Genomic DNA, 21632 nt, shown 5'->3' on the forward strand with positions numbered 1-21632 from the left:
CCAGTGGTTACTAGGCTACCTGGGGCGTCAGGTAACCTAGTGGTTACTAGGCTACCTGGGGCGGCAGGTAACCCAGTGGTCACTAGGCTACCTGGGGCGGCAGGTAACCCAGTGGTTACTAGGCTACCTGGGGCGGCAGGTAACCCAGTGGTCACTAGGCTACCTTGGGCGTCAGGTAACCCAGTGGTCACTAGGCTACCTGGGGTGGCAGGTAACCCAGTGGTTACTAGGCTACCTGGGCGGCAGGTAACCCAGTGGTTACTAGGCTACCTGTACAGCAGCTAACTCAGTGGTTACTAGGCTACCTGGGCAGCAGGTAACCCAGTGGTTACTAGGCTCCCTGGGGCGGCAGGTAACCTAGTGGTTACTAGGCTACCTGGACAGCAGGTAACTCAGTGGTTACTAGGGAACTTGGGGCGGCAGGTAACCTAGTGGTTAGAGCGTTGGACTAGTAACCAAATGGTTTCTAGATCAAATCCCCAAGCTGACAAGGTAAAATCTGTCGTTCTGCCCCTAAACCTGAACAAGGCAGTTAAACCACTGTTCCTAGGCTGTGACTGAAAATAAGAATTTGTTCTTAACTGACTTGCCTAGTTAAATAAAGGTTAAATAAAAAATAATATACTACCACTGTTGACCTTGAGCCATGTGTGTTCATGTGAGGTTGGGGGGTTGTTTTATGTGTGTGTGTGTGTGTGTGTGTGTGTGTGTGCGTGTGCGTGCAGATTTGTTTTGTATCCCCTGTGTGTATCACAGGAGGTTGGTGGCACCTTAATTGAGGAGGACGGGCTTGTGGTAATGGCTGGAGAGGAATAGGTGGAATGGTATTAAATACATCAAACACATGGTTTGATACTATTCCATTCGCTCTGTTTCAGCCATTACTATGAGCCGTCCTCCCCTCAGCAGCCTCCACTGGGACTGTTTGTATGAACCGTATGTATCTGTGTGTGTGTGTGTGTGTGTGTGTGTGTGTGTGTGTGTGTGTGAATGATAGAGTCTGCAGAGCATGTGTTTGATGATGACCATCTGTGTGTTTTCTACAGGACGGCCTCACACCTCTACACTGTGCAGCCAGGAGTGGACATGACCCAGCAGTGGAGCTATTGCTGGAGAGAGGAGCACCTATGCTGGCTAGGACCAAGGTACACACAGACAAGGACATACACACACATGGACACTCACATGGACACTCACACATACATGGAGACACACACATGCATGGACACACACACACACACATGGAGACACACACATACTCCCTCTCTCTGACAATCTTCTCTCTCTCTCTGCAGAACGGTCTGTCTCCTCTCCACATGTCGTCTCAGGGTGACCACGTAGAGTGTGTCAAGCACCTGCTGCAGCACAAGGCGCCTGTTGATGATGTCACACTGGACTACCTGACGGCGCTGCACGTCGCCGCCCACTGCGGTCACTACAGAGTCACCAAGCTGCTGCTGGACAAGAGGGCCAACCCCAACGCTCGAGCGCTGGTAATACTCACGCTCCTATACCCACTAATACAATCACGGTCATTACAAGGACCATTACTGCAGGCCAATATGGTTCCTGGCCATTTTGACCATTTTGTCTCAAAGAGACAGAACAAAGTGTTGGAGTGAAAATAAGATGGCCTCTCATGTATGTCTCAACATGTCAACATGTCCCTACATGTGTATGTAGGTGTGTTTCATACATCATGTGTCTGGTGTGTGTGTCTGTCAGAATGGTTTCACCCCGCTGCACATCGCCTGTAAGAAGAACCGAGTGAAGGTGATGGAGCTGCTGGTCAAGTATGGAGCATCTATCCAGGCCATGACAGAGGTACGAGACTGTGGTCAGTCTGGCCACTTCAGATATGTGTTTTTGAACTTTTTTCATTACAAGCTTGGCAATATACACACAAGTACAACTACACCAGATTACACTGTTTACCATGCAACCACATACCCCTTTACTCTTAAACACTGTTCATATACTGTCCTGTTGATGTACTGTCCTGCTGATGTACTGTCCTGTTGATATACTGTCCTGTTCATGTACTGTCCTGTTGATGTACTGTCCTGTTGATGTGGGGTCCTGTTGATGTGGGATCCTGTTGATGTGGGATCCTGTTGATGTGGGGTCCTGTTGATGTACTGTCCTGTTCATGTACTGTCCTGTTCATGTACTGTCCTGTTGATATACTGTCCTGTTCATGTACTGTCCTGTTGATATACTGTCCTGTTGATATACTGTCCTGTTCATGTACTGTCCTGTTGATGTACTGTCCTGTTGATGTACTGTCCTGTTGATATACTGTCCTGTTCATGTACTGTCCTGTTGATATACTGTCCTGTTCATGTACTGTCCTGTTGATGTACTGTCCTGTTGATGTGGGGTCCTGTTGATGTACTGTCCTGTTGATGTACTGTCCTGTTGATGTACTGTCCTGTTGATGTACTGTCCTGTTGATGTACTGTCCTGTTGATGTACTGTCCTGTTGATGTACTGTCCTGTTGATATACTGTCCTGTTGATATACTGTCCTGTTGATGTACTGTCCTGTTCATGTACTGTCCTGTTCATGTACTGTCCTGTTCATGTACTGTCCTGTTGATGTACTGTCCTGTTCATGTACTGTCCTGTTCATGTACTGTCCTGTTGAGTTGGGGTCCCAGTAACTTGTGTTTTGACCAGAACTGGCTTCACATGCATGAACGGTGATAATACTTTGTAATGATGAAAACTCCCTCCCTCCCTCCCTCCCTCCCGATCCTCCCTCCGTCTCTCTCTCTCGCTCTGTCTCTCTCTGTCTCTCTCTCTCTCTCTCTCTCTCTGTTTCCCTCCCTCTCTCTCTCCCTCCCTCTCTCTTTCTCTCTCTCTCCCTTCCTCCAGTCTGGCCTGACTCCCGTTCACGTAGCAGCCTTCATGGGTCACCTCAACATCGTCCTGCTGCTGCTACAGAACGGAGCCTCGCCTGACATTAGCAACATTGTGAGTGATTGGGGTTAACGTCAGGACAGTGGGTGTGAGTGTGTACCTGTACGTGTGTGTTTGTGTCTGTGTGTGTATGTGCGTCTATGTGTGTGTGTGTGTGTGTGTGTGTGTGTGTGTGCGTGCATCTGTGCACATGTATGCTTCTCCTGATCCAGGTGTATGTTGTGTGCAGCGTGGGGAGACTGCTCTACACATGGCATCCAGGGCAGGACAAGTGGAGGTGGTGCGCTGTCTGCTGAGGAACGGAGCCATGGTGGACGCTAGAGCCAGAGTAACACACATTATCACAATACACACAACTCACCTCTCCGCTCCCACTTAGTACTAGTACTCACCATTCCCCTCCCACTTAGTACTACTCTACTCTACTCTCTACTCTGCTATATACTCTACTCCATACTCCATACTCCGTACTCTATACTCTACTCTATACTCTCTACTCTATGCTCTACTCCATATAATACTCTGCGGTATACTCTATACTCTACTCTCTACTCTACTATATAACCCATACTCTATACTCCAATCTATACTCTACTCTATACTCTACTCTATACTCTACTCTATACGCTACTCTACACTCTACTCTACACTCCACTCTATACTCTACTCTATACTCCACTCTATACTCTACTATATACTAATCTATACTCTATACCTCACCCAATACTATACTCTATACTCCACACTATACCCCACGCCATACCATACTCTATACCCTATACGCTACTCCATACTATACGCTATGCTCCACACTATACTCCACTATATACTCTACTCTATACCCTATACTCTGCTCTATACTCCGCTCTATACTCCGCTCTATACTCTACTCTATACTCTACTCTATACAATACTCTATAATATACCCTGTGCTCCACTCTATACTCTAATCTGCACTCTATACTCTACTCCATACTACCGTCTATACTTTGCATTATGCTCCACTCTATACTCCACACCATACTCCACTCTATACTCTGTTCTATACTCTACTCTATACTATACACTGTACTCTACTCTATACTCTACACTATACTCTACTCTACACTCTACTCTATACTATAATCTATACGATATACTCTACTCTCTACTCTGCTCTATACTCTCCTCTATACTCTACTCTATACTCTACTCTCCACTCTGCTCTATGTTCTGCCCTATACTCTACTATATACGCTATACTCTACACACTACACTATACTCTACTCTATACTTTAATCTACACGATATACTCTGCTCTATACTCTCCTCTATACTATACTCTATACTCTCCTCCATACTATACTCTATACTCGACGTTATACTCCACTCCATACTCCGCTCTATACTCTACTCTATACTCTACACTGTACCCCACTCTATACTATACTATGTACTCTTCTATACTCTGCTCTATACTATGCGCTATACTCCACCCTATACTCCACTCTATGCTCAAATCTATACTATATACTCTACTCTATACTCTACACTATACTCCACTCTATACTCTATACTCTACTCTATAATCTGCTCTCCACTCCACTCTATGCTATACACCATACTCTAACATACACTATATACTCTGCTCTATACTCCACTCTATACTCTACACCATACTTCACTCTGTGCTCTGCACTATACTCCACACTGTACTCTACTCTATACTATCTACTCTATACTCTACTCTATACTATCTACTCTATACTCTACTCTATACCCTAAACTATGCTCTGTATTCAACTCTATACTCTGCTCTATACTCTACTCTATTCTCTACTCTATTCTCTACTCTATTCTCTACTCTATTCTCTACTCTATACTATCTACTCTATACTATCTACTCTATACTCCACTCTATACCCTAAACTATGCTCTATATTCAACTCTATACTCTGCTCTATACTCTACTATATATGCTAATCTATACTCTATACTCTACTCTATACTCTACTCTATACGCTACTCTATACTCTATACTCTACCCTATACTCTACTCTACACTCTACTCTATACTCTACTCTATACTCTACTCTATACTCTACTCTATACTCGACTCTATACTCTACTCTATACTCTACTCTATACTATATACTCTACTATATATGCTAATCTATACTCTATACTCTACTCTATACTCTACTCTATACTCTGCTCTATACTCTATGCTCTACTCTATACTCGACTTTATACTCTACTCTATACGCTAATCTATACTCTATACTCTACTCTATACGCTAATCTATACTCTACTCTATACTCTACTCTATACTCTGCTCTATACTCTATACTCTCCTCTATACTCTACTCTATACGCTACTCTATACTCTACTCTATACGGTAATCTATACTCTATATTCTACTCTATACTCTACTCTATACTCTGCTCTATACTCTATACTCTACTCTATACTCTGTTCTATACTCTATACTCTACTCTACTTTATACTCTACTCTATACGCTAATCTATACTCTATACTCTACTCTATACGCTAATCTATACTCTATACTCGACTCTATACTCGACTCTATACTCGACTCTATACTCTACTTTATACGCCAATCTATACTCTACTCTATACTCTACTCTATACGGTAATCTATACTCCATATTCTACTCTATACTCTACTCTATACTCTGCTCTATACTCTATACTCTACTCTATACTCTGTTCTATACTCTATACTCTACTCTACTTTTTACTCTACTCTATACGCTAATCTATACTCTATACTCTACTCTATACGCTAATCTATACTCTATACTCTACTCTATACTCGACTCTATACTCTACTCTATACGCCAATCTATACTCTACTCTATACGCTAATCTATACTCTACTCTATACGCTAATCTATACTCTATACTCTACTCTATACTCTACTCTATACTCTGATCTATACTCCACTCTATACTCTACTCTATGCTCTGCTCTATACTCTACTCTCTACTCTATGCTCTGCTCTATACTCTGCTCTCTACTCTATACTCTCTTCTATGCCCTACTTTTTACTCTACTCTATACTTTAATCTACTCCTCTCCTCTACTCTACAGTAACTTCAGGAAAGTGGGCTGTAAAATAAAGCATTACTACCCTCATTAAACTTCAAGTACTGTAAAAATCATGTCACCCATAGCCTCAATCTCTCTGTGGACGTCTATAATAAAGTACATGTTCTACCCCCTATAACCTCCATGTCTCTGCCCCCACAAGGAGGACCAGACACCCCTCCACATCGCGTCTCGTCTGGGGAAGACTGAGATAGTCCAGTTGCTACTGCAGCATATGGCCCACCCTGACGCCTCCACTACTAACGGATACACACCTCTCCACATCTCAGCGAGGGAGGGACAGCTGGACGTGGCTTCAGTACTGCTGGAGGCAGGCGCCTCACACTCGCTGGCTACTAAGGTGGGTAGAGATAATACACGCACTCACACACACTCACACACACTCACAAATACCTACACATAAACTCACACACACCTACACACACACCTACATTTCTTTGCCTAAGCTCAAGCACACACACCTGTGCATCTTGTTGTGGTTTTTATGGGGATTTTTTTATGGATGGAATCCATCCCCTTCTTTCTGTGTGGATTATATCATAAATATATCTTGATTGGCTGTATGGCCTCTTTCACAGGCGCAGACTATGGGCCACTGTCAGTGTGACCTGGTTTAATCAATTCATGATTTATGATGCTTTGGAGAACCCCTGGCTTCTTCTCCTGAATTTAGCAAGTAGATGTCGACTTCTGTCACTGAAGGATATTCAACATCCATTGACACAACGATATATCAGTGCTAATTTATTCATATGCTCTGGGCTATGAGGTTTATGATGCAGTAAAATGCACCCATCTCTCTCCCTGCTCTCCCTTCTTCTCTCTCTCTCTCTCCCCCTCTTCTTCTCTCTCTATCTATCTCTCTCTCTCTCTCCTCCCTTCCCCCTCTTCTCCTTGTCTAATGGGGATAACAGGTGTGGCATTGTTAGCATCAACAACAGGACAGGGGCAGCGGTTTGCCCGTTGAACAACATCTTCCTAGACGTGCTCCTGTCTACCTCTGTCCCTAATCGCCTGTGTTTGATCTGTTAGATAGGTGCTGTTTTACACCCTATGGATTCTAATCTTTATCTTCTGTTTTTCACACCACCACCATTAGTGCCTCTCGTTCTCTTCTTATCTACACGTTGTTTCTGCTCGGATGTGTATTACATCAGAAATGAACCAGCGTTACACAGACAAAAGGATTCCCTCCCTTCATGGGCTGGGTCGTAAACACGGGAGACATGTGACATGGGAGTCCTATCACAACAGCCTAATGTGACAACGGCTAAAGAGCACCACCTGGTGGCTGCGTTGGCGATATGTCACTGATGAGGTTTTACTCTGTAAATTAGATTTGGGGGTATTACCTATGATTACATTAGCAATGTGGGTGCACAGAGATGTGTTGTTATTGTGCATCTTGTTAAATTGCATTATGTTTGGTTCACAGACATCATTAGTTGGCTGTGAATTTCTGATCCCTTTGGAAATTACGCTGTTATGAAGTAATTACTTTTGAATATACACTGAGTGTACAAAACATTAAGAACACCTGCTCTTTCCATGACATAGACTGATCAGGTAAAATCAGTTGAAAGCTATGATCCCTTGTTGATGTCACTTGTTAAATCCACTTCAATCAATGTAGATGAAGGGGAGGAGACAGTTTAAAGAAGGATTTTTAATCCTTGAGGCAATTGAGACATGGATTGTGTATGTGTGCCATTCAAAGAGTGAATGGGAAGACAAAATATTTAAGTGCCTTTGAATGGGGTATGGTAGTAGGTCCCAGGCGCACCAGTTTGTGTCAAGAACTGCAGCGCTGCAAGGTTTTTCACTTTCAACAGTTTCTCGTGTGTATCAAGAATGGTCCACCACCCAAAGGACATCCAGCCAACTTGACACAACTGTGGGAAGCATTGGAGTCAACATGGGCCAGCATCCCTGTGGAACGCTTTCGACACCTTGTAGAGTCCATGCTCTGACGAATTGAGGCAAAAGGAGGTGCAACTCAATATAAGGAAGCTGTTCCTAATGTTTTGTACACGCAGTGTATTTAATGAGCCTTATGCACATTGATGAAGATATAGATCGTGTTTGTTTCAGTCATTATAAAATGGTCGTCTGTATGTTGTCTCAATACAGAAAGGATTCACTCCCCTTCATGTGGCATCCAAGTACGGAAGCCTGGATGTGGTCAAACTTCTCCTGAAAAAAACAGCTCCCCCTGATTCTGCTGGGAAGGTAAGCATCATTACCATAAAACTCAAACTCTTAATCATTGTATAGTTTTGTGTTACATGGAGAAATAACTACACAGTAGAAAAGTCTATTTCTCACAAGGTGTGTTATATTTTCACAATATCAGACAATGCTCTGACCTATTTTAAATGATGAGGAATAGTCTGATGAGGAATAGTCTGATGAGGAATTATCTGATGAGGAATAGTTTGATGAGGAATACTCTGATGAGGAATAGTCTGATGAGGAATAGTCTGATGAGGAATATTCTGATGAGGAATAATCTGATGAGGAATAGTCTGATGAGGAATTATCTGGCTATATATTTTAAAAGTCTGTTGTTATTTCTGGTTGAGGCTATGTTGTCAGCGAGACTACCGGTAAGCAGAGTTTGATTAAATCAACTTTTAGTTTGATTAACTGCTGTTTATTCCTCTACTTTTAGGAAAGACAGATAACAGATATACTTTTTCTTCTTATTCTTTTTGAATAAGGACCCGCCCAGCGATCCTCCTGCTGCTTGCTCTTTAATATAAGCCTCGTTTTCCGTAACAAGCTGTAATAGAGCCCCTATAACTCAGCTTATTTATCATGTGTTGTGTATGTTGACCAGTGTTCTTAATGGCTGCTTGCTCCGCTAACCAGCCTGGTTTAATCCAATCTGCACTCACCTCGTCATCCTTGCAGAACGGCCTCACACCTCTCCATGTCGCAGCACATTATGATCACCAGAAGGTGGCGCTCCTGCTTTTGGACAAAGGGGCCTCCCCCCACACCACGGCCAAGGTGAGACCTCCATGAGGCCACTCTGGCACTCTCCCCAACAGGTGGGAGGAGAGACGTCGGTCAGCCTAGGGGTGGACAGTCAATGTGGTAGTGAAGCTGTGTGTGTGTGTGTGTGTGTGTGTGTGTGTGTGTGTGTGTGTGTGTGTGTGTGTGTGTGTGTGTGTGTGTGTGTGTGTGTGTGTGTGTGTGTGTGTGTGTGTGTGTGTGTGTGTGTGTGTGTGTGTGTGTGTGAGTGAGTACATCTCTAAAGGTATCTGTATGGCTGAATTTTTCTCTCTCACACACTCTCCCTCCAGAATGGCTACACCCCACTCCACATTGCGGCGAAGAAGAACCAGATGGACATAGCGGTGGTACTGCTGCAGTACGGGGCGGACACCAACATCCTAACCAAGCAGGGGGTCACCCCTCTACACCTGGCCTCACAGGAGGGGCACGCTGACATGGCCGCCCTGCTCATCGAGAAGGGGACTGAAGTCAACGTCCCCACCAAGGTAGGGCTACATCTTCCCATCCCTCTTGGTTTTAAACTGCTTATGTAACGCGGCCGTGGGTTTGAACCCACTCTTCAACGACTCACACATTAAAACCAAACTGAAAAGTAAAAAATGTACAAAGGCCTTCGTACTCTGGTCACAGATACTGACTGACACTCTTCTCTGAGACGTGATGTCTCTGTGCTTCTGAGGGGTTCAAATGAACAGGGCCTCTGATGTCAGTCTTTCTACTCGTGTTCTCTCCTTTCAGATCTCACTTTTTAGGGTCTTTAGTGAATATAGTTACGCTGTCAGTAAGGGCAAATCCTAACAGGTGGGGTTAGCTTTCACGCTAAAAAGACTCGTCGATATCTTTGTGATATTTTCTCCAAAAATGAGAGTTACACACACATATCTCAAGTTAGCATCCAGCCCTGTAACAACGGTAATGTAATAACAACAGTAATGTAATAACAACGGTAATGTAATAACAACGGTAATGTAATAACACCAGTAATTTAATAACACCAGTAAATGTAATAACACTAGTAATGTAATAACACCAGTAATGTAATAACACTGGTAATGTAATAACAGCAGTAAAAAAAAATTTTTTTTTTATTTAACCTTTATTTAACCAGGTAGGCAAATTGAGAATTTACAATTGCGACCTGGCCAAGATAAAGCAAAGCAGTTCGGCACATACAACAACACATAGTTACACATGGAGTAAAACAAACATACAGTCAATAATACAGTGAAAAATAAGTCTATATACAATATGAGCAAGTGAGGTGAGATAAGGGAGGTGAAGGCAAACAAAATATATATATAAATAAATAAAAATATAAAAAGGCCATGGTGGTGAAGTAAATACAATATAGCAAGTAAAAAAACACTGGAATGGTTGGTTTGCAGTGGAAGAAGGTGCAAAGTAGAGATAGAAATAATGGGGTGCAAAGGAGCAAAATAAATAAATACAGTAGGTAAAGAGGTAGTTGTTTGGGCTAAATTATAGATGGGCTATGTACAGGTGCAGTAATCTATGAGCTGCTCTGACAGCTGGTGCTTAAAGCTAGTGAGGGAGATAAGTGTTTCCAGTTTCAGAGATTTTTGTAGTTCGTTCCAATAACACCAGTAATGTAATAACAACGGTACATGTAATAACACCAGTAAATGTAATAACTATTGTATTTGTAATAACATTTCTATTTTTAAACCTGGTAAATGTAATAACTTGCTGGTAAATGTAAAAATGTTTTTAAGGTAAACATAATAACTTTTCCCGCTAATTGTAATAAGTTATTTCATTAACTAGTGAGTAACAACTTTTATTTATGAATAATGTAATAACTTCAACCAATCATGTTATAACATAACAAAATCAATGTTATTATGTGCTACTTCCCTCAATTGGATGCACATACCAGCACCCACAGCCAATTACAACACAAACAAACTCATGCACATCATACAGGAATACTCACTCACACTCACAAGCACACATTGAAATGTACACACATGCACAGTCGTGTACACACACACACACACACACACACTTAATTATTATTAATCAAGGTTATTATTACACGTTGTTGAATAACATAATAGCTTCAACCGCTAGTGTAATAGCCAAAATAGGAGACCTAGGTTAGAAACCAGTCTGTCCAATTGGTGCCGTGACCTGGATAGGTGTCTGTGAGGAGGTGAAATGGGTGGTGGAGTGTAACAAAAATAGTTCTGTAAACCATGCTTGAAGCTATATTTGAGGCTAAACATTGTTTGGAGTATGGCGTAAAACAATCTTATATTATGATATGGTAAGAGCAAGCTAAGACCAAGCTGTGACCAAGGTAAGACCAAGCTATGACCAAGGTAAAACCAATATAAAATATATTTTGATTTGTTTAACACTTTTTTGGTTACTACATGATTCCATATTTGTTATTTCATAGTTTTGATATCTTCACTATTATTCTACAATGTAGAAAATAGTCAAAATAAAGAAAACCCCAGGAATGAGTAGGTGTGTCCAAACTTTTGAGTGGTACTGTATATCAACAAATAATTTAGGAATCCATACATTATAAACAACAGAAAACAGAGTACATGTATTCATTGAGATGAAATAGTCATTTTACTAGTCCTTATGATGTTGCATGATGGTCCCTTTTTGTAGTTCCCAGTTTGTCCCAGGGGCATCCCCGAAGATGTTTTTAGGACTTTGTTGGGACGTTGCGTCATGGTCCCCTGAAGGTTATGTCTAGTTCCCAGTTTGTCCTGGAGACGTCCCTGAGGGCGTTTTTTGACGTTCTTGGGACGTTGTGTCATGGTCACCTGGGGTCCGACACATAACGAAAAGACATTACAGACAAAAGACTACAATTTACACACATTAACAATATTTACATGTAGTGTGTGTGTGTGTGTGTGTGTGTGTGTGTGTGTGTGTGTGTGTGTGTGTGTGTGTGTGTGTGTGTGTGTGTGTGTGTGTGTGCATCTATCAGTGACACATACATGTCAGTACATACACACAAAAAGTAGGTCACGGCATTGAGCCTTGAGGTGTTGCTTTATTTATTTTTTGAAACCAGGTTTGCTGTTCACTTGCTGTATTTGAGATGAAAGGGAATTCCATGCAATCATGGCTCGGTGTAATACTGTACGTTTCCTTGAATTTGTTCTGGACCTGGGGACTGTGAAAAGACCCCTGGTGGTATGTCTGGTGGGGTAAGTGTCTGTGTCAGTGCTGTACAGAAGTGGACTATGCAAACAATTTGGAAATTCCAAAGCATTGTTTCTTATTAAAACAAGAAGCGATGCAGTCAGTCTTTCCTCAACTCTTAACCAAAAGAGACTGGCATGCATAGTATTGATATTAGCCCTCTGATTACAATGAAGAACAAAATGTGCCGCTCTGTTCTGGGCCAGCTGCAACTTATCTAGGTCTTTCTTTGCGGCACTTGACCATATGACTGGACAATAATCAAGATAAGATAAAACTAGAGCCTGCAGGACTTGCTTTGTGGAGTGTGGTGTCAAAAAAGCAGAGCATCTCTTTATCATAGACGGTCCTCGCCCCATCTTTACAACCATTGAATCAATATATTTTGACCATGACAGTTTACAATCTAAGATAACACCTAGTAATTTAATCTCCTCCACTTGTTCAACAGCTGCTATATTCATTACCAGATTCAGCTGAGGTTTAGAACTTAGGGAATGATTTGTACCAAATACAATGCTTTTAGTTTTAGAAATGTTTAGGACCAGTTTATTACTGGCACGTATTCATAAACTGACTGCAACTCTTTGTTTAGGGTTGCAGTGACTTCACTAGCTTTGGTTGCTGATGCATATAGGGCGGAATCATCAGCATACATGGACACTCAGGCTTTGTTCATTGGTAAAAACAGAAAAGAGTAGAGGGCCAATAGAGCTGCCCTGAAGTACACCCCACTTTACATGTTTAACATTAGAGAAGGTTCCATTAATGAAAACTCTCTGTTTTTTATTAGATAGATAGCTCTCAATCCATGATATGGCAGAGGTTAAAAAGCCATATCACATGCGTTTTTTCAACAACAAGTTATCATCAATAATATCAAAGGCTACACTGAAATCTAACAGTACAGCTCCCACAATCTTCTTATTATCAAGTTCTTTCAACCAGCCATCAGTCATTTGTGCCAGTGCAGTACATGTTGAGTGCCCTTCTCTATAAGCATGCTGAAAGTCTGTTGTTAATTTATTCACAAAGAAATTGCATTTTATTTGGTCAAACAAAATCTTTAAATTCCTCATTAATCAATGGCGCCTTAACAGTTCTAACTGTCCGTTTCTTAACAGGTGCATGTTTTATAATACCTTCAAGAAGCAATTTCATAAATACATCAAGTGCAGAGTCTCCCGAGTGGCGCAGAGGTCTAAGACACTGCATCTCAGTGCACGAGGCGTCACTGTAGTACCTGGTTTGAATCCACTCTGCATCACATCCGGCCGTGGGAGTCCCATTGGGAGTTCCATTGGGCGGCGCACAATTTGCCCAGCGTTGTCCGGGTTTGGCCCTGGTAGGCCGTCATTGTAAATAAGAATTTGTTCTTAACCTTTCACGCCTCACTACCCCGGGTCCGGGAGCACCCCCCCCACACTGAGTAGCATCGCTAGCATAGCGTCACAATTAAATAGTAGCATCTAAATATCATTAAATCACAAGTCCAAGACACCTAATGAAAGATACAGATCTTGTGAATAAAGCCACCATTTCAGATTTTTTAAATGTTTTACAGGGAAGACAAAATATGTAAATCTATTAGCTAACCACGTTAGCAAAAGACACCATTTTTCTTTGTCCACCATTTTTTCTCTCCACCAGTAGCTATCACCAATTTGGCCAAATAAAGATATTGATAGCCACTAACCAAGAAAAAACCTCATCAGATGACAGTCTGATAACATATTTATGGTATAGGATAGGTTTTGTTAGAAAAATGTGCATATTTCAGGTATAAATCATAGTTTACAATTGCACCCACCATCACAACTCGACTAGAAAAAATACAGAGCAACGTGTATTACCTAATTACTAATCATAAAACATTTCTTAAAAATACACAGCGTACACTAATTGAAAGACACAGATCCTGTGAATCCAGACAATATTTCAGATTTTCTAAGTGTCTTACAGCGAAAACACAATAAATCGTTATATTAGCATACCACATGTGCAAACGTTACCAGAGCATTTATTCTAGCCAAAGAGAGCGATAACGTAATCATCGCCATAATATATAAATTTTTTCACTAACCTTCTCAGAATTCTTCCGATGACACTCCTGTAACATCATATTACAACATACATATAGAGTTTGTTCGAAAATGTGCATATTTAGCCACAAAAAACTGTGGTTAGACCATGAGAAAAGTAGCCCAGCTGATCAGAAAATGTCGTGCACCATATTAGACAGTGATCTAGTCTTATACATAAATACTCATAAACTTGACTAAAAAATACAGGGTGGACAGCGATTGATTGACAATTTAATTCTTAATACAATCGCTGAATTACATTTTTTTAATTATCCTTACTTTTCAATACAGGTTGCGCCAAGCGAAGCTATACCAAACAAAATGGCGGCATAAGCCTTTAACATTTTTCGACAGAAACACGATTTATCATAATACATTTTTCTTACTATGAGCTGTTCTTCCATCAGAATCTTGGGCAATGAATCCTTTCTTGGGACTAATCGTCTTTTGGTCGACAGCTGTCCTCTTGCCATGTGGAAATGCCCACTAACGTTCGGCATGAACTGGAAAAGTGCCCAGCGGTTCAAAGTGTCTCAGAAAGAAATGCCTCAAAATCGCTCTAAACGGATATAAATTGCTATAAAACGGTTCAAATTAACTACCTTATGATGTTGTTAACACCTATAACGAGTAAAAACATGACCGGAGAAATATTACTGGCTAAACAACAGGTTGGAAGGCGGCGAGTCCGACGTCCTTCGTGCGTCAGGCGCAGGCAGCCAAAGGAAGTTACTTCCGGTATTTGGTGATTTATAGAGGCACTGATTGCGCAATCGACTCCATTCAAAGCGTCATCACGTACTGACATCCAGGGGAAGACGTAAGAAGTGTCTGTTTCTCCATAGCATTTACACAGACCTTTAAACCGACCTGGGATCAGGGGCCAAGATGTCTGAAATCTGACTCCCTGTCTGAAATCTGACTCCCTGGCTATAGAAACTAGAGAGTGTTTTCTATCCAATAATAATAATAATATGCATATTGTACGAGCAAGAATTGAGTACTAGGCAGTTTAATCTGTAGAGCAAATTATGCTAATGCGAAACAGCACCCCCTATATTCGCAAGAAGTTAACTGACTTGCCTAGTTAAATAATTTTTTAATAAAGGCAGGGTGCTCCTTATTAATCACATCAGACCAACAAATATCTTTTACATCATCCACATAAGAGTCACAGCAAAATCGTCTGCATGATATCTTACACACCAGCTTTTGGAACCTTGGCTTTCCAGCATCCAAGGTGTATTTATACAGCCCTCACTTTGTCCTCGGACTCCATCCAGGTCTCATGTGGGGATTCTGCAATTCCATCCACAACAATGTTGATCTGATTTCTCTGTCATTGTTATCATTTAGTCACATACAGAACTGATGTCCTCTCTCAATGACTTACAGATAGCTGTCATCTTGCTGTTCTCCTGTTTAAACCCATCAAGCTGACCCTGGGTGAACTGCAAACTGTTCTTCAGGTCCTGGACCTCTCTGGTCAGATCGCCCATTATTTTATTACTCCACCAATATTTGGACACAACACTATATTCATGTTGTTGTAACAACTGCTTATAGAACTATTTTTGTTTGTTTAAAAGATCCTTCACCTGTGATAGAGAGACACCACTATCCTCAACGGTACTCCCACCAGCTTTGGTCTTTGTCATGGTAGGAATGTAGACTGTTACTGCTCGCAGTTCCAGACAGGGCAGGTCACAGGGCAGGTCACAGGGCAGGTCACAGGGCAGATGGAAACACCAACAAACAGCAGGGATTCAAACAGTCACACTCCCGAGACAATCCGTGGACCTAGCTGCAAGAGCTTTGGCTCATCCCACTCTAGCGACTCCTTGTGGTGGGCCAGGCGCCTGTAGGATACCTTGGTTGTCAGGTGAAAGGTGTTTCCTCCGACACATTCATGCGGCTGGCTTCCGGGTAAAGTGGGCGGGTGTTAACCTGTCTAGGATCAGCGTGGCGCTAGCGGCACTCCCCCCCCCCCCCCACTGAAAAACCAGTGCCGCGAAATTCAAAAAAAATATTTTTTTAAAATATTTAACTTTCACACATTAAAGTCCAATACAGCTAATGAAAGACACAGATCTTATGAATCCAGTCAACATTTCCGATTTTTAAAATGTTTTACAGGGAAGACACAATATGTAAAGATGTACATCTATTACCTAAAAACACATTAGCATAATCCACCATCTTTTATTTGTCCACCAACACCAGTAGCCATCACCAATTCGGCTAAACTAAGATATTTATAGCCCCTAACCAACAAAAAAACTCATTAGATGACAGTCTGATAACATATTTATGGTATGGGATAGGTTTTGTTAGAAAAAAGTGCATATTTCAGGTATATGGCATAGTTTACAATTGCACCCACCATCACAAATGGACTAGAATAATTACAATGAGCAACGTGTTTACCTAACTACTAATCATCAAACATTTCGTAAAAATACACAGCATACACGAATTGAAAGACACAGATCCTGTGAATACAGACAATATTTCAGATTTTCTAAGTGTCTTACAGCGAAAACACAATAAATCGTTATATTAGCTTAGCACATAGCAATTAGCAGCCCAGCATTGATTCTAGCCAAAGTGAGCGATAAAAGTCAACATCGCCAAAAGATATTAATTTTTTCACTAACCTTCTCAGAATTCTTCCGATGACACTCCTGTAACATCACATTACAACATGCATATACAGTTTGATCGAAAATGTTTATATTTAGCCACCAAAATCATGGTTAGACAATGTGAAATGTAGACAAGCTGGTAAAGAAAACGTCCTTGCGCCACTTAGACAGTGATCTACTCTTATACATAAATACTCATAAACGTGACTAAAAAATATAGGGTGGACAGGGATTGATAGACAATTTAATTCTTAATACAATTGCGTTATTACATTTTTTAATTTATCCTTACTTTTCAATACAGTTTGCGCCAAGCGAAGCTACGTCAAAAAACATGGCGTCCTAAGCCACTAAAATGTTTCGACAGAAACACGATTTATCATAATAAAAATGTCCTACCTTGAGCTGTTCTTCCATCAGTATCTTGGGCAAAGGATCCTTTCTTGGGAGAAATCGTCTTTTGGTGGAAAGCTGTCCTCTTGCCATGTGGAAATGTCAACTACGTTCGGGATGAACTGAAAAGCGTGCCCAACTTTTCACATCGTTGCAAAAATAAATGTCCCAAAATCGCACTAAACGGATATAAATTGCTATAAAACGCTTTAAATTAACTACTTTGTGATGTTTGTAACTCCTATAACGAGTGAAAAGATGACCGGAGAAATATAACAGGCTAAACTAACGCTTGGAACAGGAGAGGGTCGGTGTCTTCCACGCGCGTTACGCAGCAAGAAAAGACTTGCTAGCTAAAGGTTTTTTTCATTTGTAGGGCCTGTGAACGAGCAATCGAGCCCGTTGGAATCGTCATCACGTAAAGGCATCCAGGGGAAGACGTAAGAAGTGTCCGTATAGTCATAGCAACGACAGTGCCCGTTTAAATGACTTCAGAAAAGTGGCCAACGTTTCTCAAATCTGACTCCATGTCAGGGAAATTGCTGTAGAATGGGCTCTGTTCCACTTAGAGACAAAATTTCAACTCCTATAGAAACTATAGACTGTTTTCTATCCAATAATAATAATAATATGCATATTGTACGATCAAGGATTTTGTGGGAAGCCGTTTAAAAAATTAGCCACATTAGCATAAATAGTCTAAACAGCGCCCCCATCCCCAACAGGTTAAGAAGCGCGGTTAGGGGGGTCATGACTCGACTTTCGCCTCCCGAGCCTGTTGGGAAGTTGCAGCGATGAGACCAGATCGAAATTGGGGAGAAAAACGGGTAAAATACAAAAAATACAACAACAAAAAAGATAGGTTAGCGTATGAGCCAACAATCATAAGCTACTTCTCTGGAGCAAAATAGAACTGCAATTGTTCCTTGTAATAGAGTGAACGTCCTAAACCTTAATGTGGTGGTATACAGTATGTTGACAATTATTCAAAAATAAGTCAGTTAATGCATAGTTATTTTGCAAAAGAAAACCACAACGAAGATACGCGTTTTAAAAACCCGGATCCGGGAGCACCCCCGTCAGTAAAAAAGTTGACTAGCATAGCCTAGCATAGTGTCACAAGTAAATACTAGCATCTAAATATCATTAAATCACAAGTCCAAGACACCAGATGAAAGATACACATATTGTGAATCCAACCATCATTTCTGATTTTTAAAATGTTTTACAGGGAAGACACAATATGTAAATCTATTAGCTAACCACTTTAGCAAAAGACACCACTTTTTTTACTCCACCAGTTTTTTACTCCATCAGTAGCTATCACAAATTCGACCAAATAAAGATATAAATAGCCACTAACCAAGAAACAATTTCATCAGATGACAGTCTGATAACATATTTATTGTATAGCATATGTTTTGTTAGAAAAATGTGCATATTTCAGGTATAAATCATAGTTTACCATTGCAGCCACCATCACAACTCTCACCAAAGCGACTAGAATAACTACAGAGAGCAACGTTTATTACCTAATTACTCATCATAAAACATTTCTTAAAAATACACAGCGTACAGCAATTGAAAGACACCGATCTTGTGAATCCAGACACTATTTCAGATTTTCTAAGTGTTTTACAGCGAAAACACAATATAGCGTTATATTAGCTTACCACAATAGCAAACATCACAACAGCATTGATTCAAGCCAAACATAGCAATAACGTATAAACCACCAAAAAATATTAATTTTTTCACTAACCTTCTCAGAATTCTTCAGATGACAGTCCTATAACATCATATTACACAATGCATATAGAGTTTGTTCGAAAATGTGCATATTTAGCGGCACAAATCGTGGTTATACAATGAGAAAAGTAACCAAGCTGCAAAGAAAATGTCAGGAGAAATCTTGGGAAAGGCACCTATTCTAATCGAAAACTATTCATAAACTTGACTAAAAAATACAAGTTGGACAGCAAATGAAAGATAAATTAGTTCTTAATGCAATCGCTGAGTTAGATTTTTAAAATTAACGTTACTGCGCAATACAGCGTGCGCTAAAGCGAGACCACCCCATAATTCATGGCGGAACTATTATTTGACATTTGTCAACATAAGTACGAATTAACAGCATAAAGACTGCTTACTATTAGCTGAGCTTCCATCAGAATCTTGGGCAAGGTGTCCTTTCTCCAGAACAATCGTCTTTGGGTTGAAAGATGTCCTCTTGTCCTGTCGAAATAGCCGCTAACGTTAGCCACCCACTGGAGCGGTGTCCAACTCGTGAAAGCCCATGACAAAGAAATCCCAGAAAATCGCAATAAACTGCTATAAACTGCTATAAGTCAGTTTAAATTAACTACCTTATGATGTCTTTAACACCTATAACGAATAAAAACATGACCGGAGATATAGAACTACTAAAACGAAAGCGTTTGCAGGACGCCATTTTGATGTCTTCTTGCGCCAGGCGCACCGTTGAAAACGACGGTACTTCCGTTCCACGGTCTATATATAGGGACCAGATTGCGCAATCCATTCAAATTCTCCCCGCTTACTGACATCTAGAGGAAGACGTATGCAGTGCATGTAGCCCGATGGCTTACATGGGGACTTATAAACTGACCTCAGAACAGGGACCTCGATTTCTGAAATCTCACTCCCTGACAGGAAAAGTGCTGCAGAATGAGTTCTGTTTCACTCAGATAAATAATTCAAACGGTTTTAGAAACTAGAGAGTGTTTTCTATCCAATAGTAATAATAATATGCATATTGTACGAGCAAGAATTGAGTACGAGGCAGTTTAATTTGAGAACGATATTTTACAAAGTTGAAACAGCACCCCCTATATTGACAAGAGGGTAACCTTTTCCAGCTTTATGCAAGTCAACAATTCTTAATCTTCGGTCCTCTGAGATCTCTTTTGTTTGAGGCATGGTTCACATCAGGCAATGCTTCTTGTGAATAGCGAACTCAAAATTTGTGTTTTTTATAGGGTAGGGCAGCTCTAACCAACATCTCCAATCTCGTCTCATTGATTGAACTCCAGGTTAGCTGACTCGTGACTCCATTTAGCTTTTGGAGAAGTCATTAGCCTAGGGGTTCATATACTTTTTCCAACCTACAGTGTGAATGTTTAAATGATGTATTCAACATAGTCAAGAAAAATACAACAGTTTGTGTGTTATTAGTTTAAGCACACTGTTTGTATAGTGTTGTGACTTAGATGAAGATCAGATCAAATTGTACGCAGAAATCCAGGTAATTCCAAAGGGTTCACATACCTTTTCTTGCTGCTGTACATAAAAAATCTGAAAGTTATTACAAATAGAAAAGATTATTACATTTACCAGTGTTATTACATTTACCAGTGTTATTACATTTACCAGTGTTATTACATTTACCAGTGTTATTACATTTACCAGTGTTATTACATTTACCAGTGTTATTACATTTACCAGTGTTATTACATTTACCAGTGTTATTACATTTACCAGTGTTATTACATTTAGCAGTGTTATTACATTTACCAGTGTTATTACATTTACCAGTGTTATTACATTTAGCGTTATTACAAGTCCTCAGTTGTGATTACAGAGCTTCTGCATGGCTTACGAGAATGTAGCAGGAATTAAGTTAAAAGAGGGATGGAGAGCTGTTTCATGGCTATTTTAGGAACAGTAAGTTTGCTGGTGCCCAGTGCTGTAGATGGATGAGTCACAGCGAGGGATGTGGGAGGTTAGTACACTGCCGTGACGACCATGGATGTCTGCCCACGCGTATTGCATCGATCCTACTTAATTGTCCCTGTCTGTAGGCGAAAGCGAGACACACACCTGCTCGCATTTACGCACCTACACACGCTTATACGCATGCACGTACTAAACATACATACGCATATGAATACAGGACATGCACATACTAAACATACATACGCATATGAATACAGGACCTGCACACAAACACATGTGCGCACATACGCACACAAACGCACATGCACGCACACACAAGCGCACACTTTATAGTCCCGCCCAGACACACATTGTCTTAGAAATGTAGATTAGGCATGCAGGGCCGTCAGTCACCCTCCTCTATCCCCATTTATCACAGGGATTTGTCTCAAACATAAACCCCCAATTTATTCCTCCTTTAACCGTTTTCCAATCCGCTCATTCTTCATCCAGCTCTATCACTGAACCCCAGACAGACCTGAGTGGATGTAGATATATCACTGCTTTACCAGCAGACTTAGTCTGC

The 21632-nt window shown here is 40.9% G+C and overlaps 1 protein-coding gene across 6 annotated transcripts in view; it reads left to right on the plus strand.

Moving 5' to 3' along the window:
- LOC129865871 (ankyrin-2-like) overlaps nucleotides 1–21632 on the plus strand; it is a 322666-nt gene that overhangs the window by 242419 nt on the left and 58615 nt on the right. For all 6 annotated transcript variants that reach the window (XM_055938930.1, XM_055938931.1, XM_055938929.1 and 3 more), the window contains 9 exons: nucleotides 1047–1145; nucleotides 1296–1493; nucleotides 1726–1824; nucleotides 2877–2975; nucleotides 3151–3249; nucleotides 6179–6376; nucleotides 8167–8265; nucleotides 8950–9048; nucleotides 9345–9542. In XM_055938930.1, coding sequence (XP_055794905.1) covers nucleotides 1047–1145; nucleotides 1296–1493; nucleotides 1726–1824; nucleotides 2877–2975; nucleotides 3151–3249; nucleotides 6179–6376; nucleotides 8167–8265; nucleotides 8950–9048; nucleotides 9345–9542 — 1188 coding nt within the window. The remainder of the gene's footprint in view (nucleotides 1–1046; nucleotides 1146–1295; nucleotides 1494–1725; nucleotides 1825–2876; nucleotides 2976–3150; nucleotides 3250–6178; nucleotides 6377–8166; nucleotides 8266–8949; nucleotides 9049–9344; nucleotides 9543–21632) is intronic.

The sequence above is a fragment of the Salvelinus fontinalis genome, chromosome 11 (assembly GCF_029448725.1).
Source record: "Salvelinus fontinalis isolate EN_2023a chromosome 11, ASM2944872v1, whole genome shotgun sequence".
NCBI lineage: Eukaryota > Metazoa > Chordata > Actinopteri > Salmoniformes > Salmonidae > Salvelinus > Salvelinus fontinalis.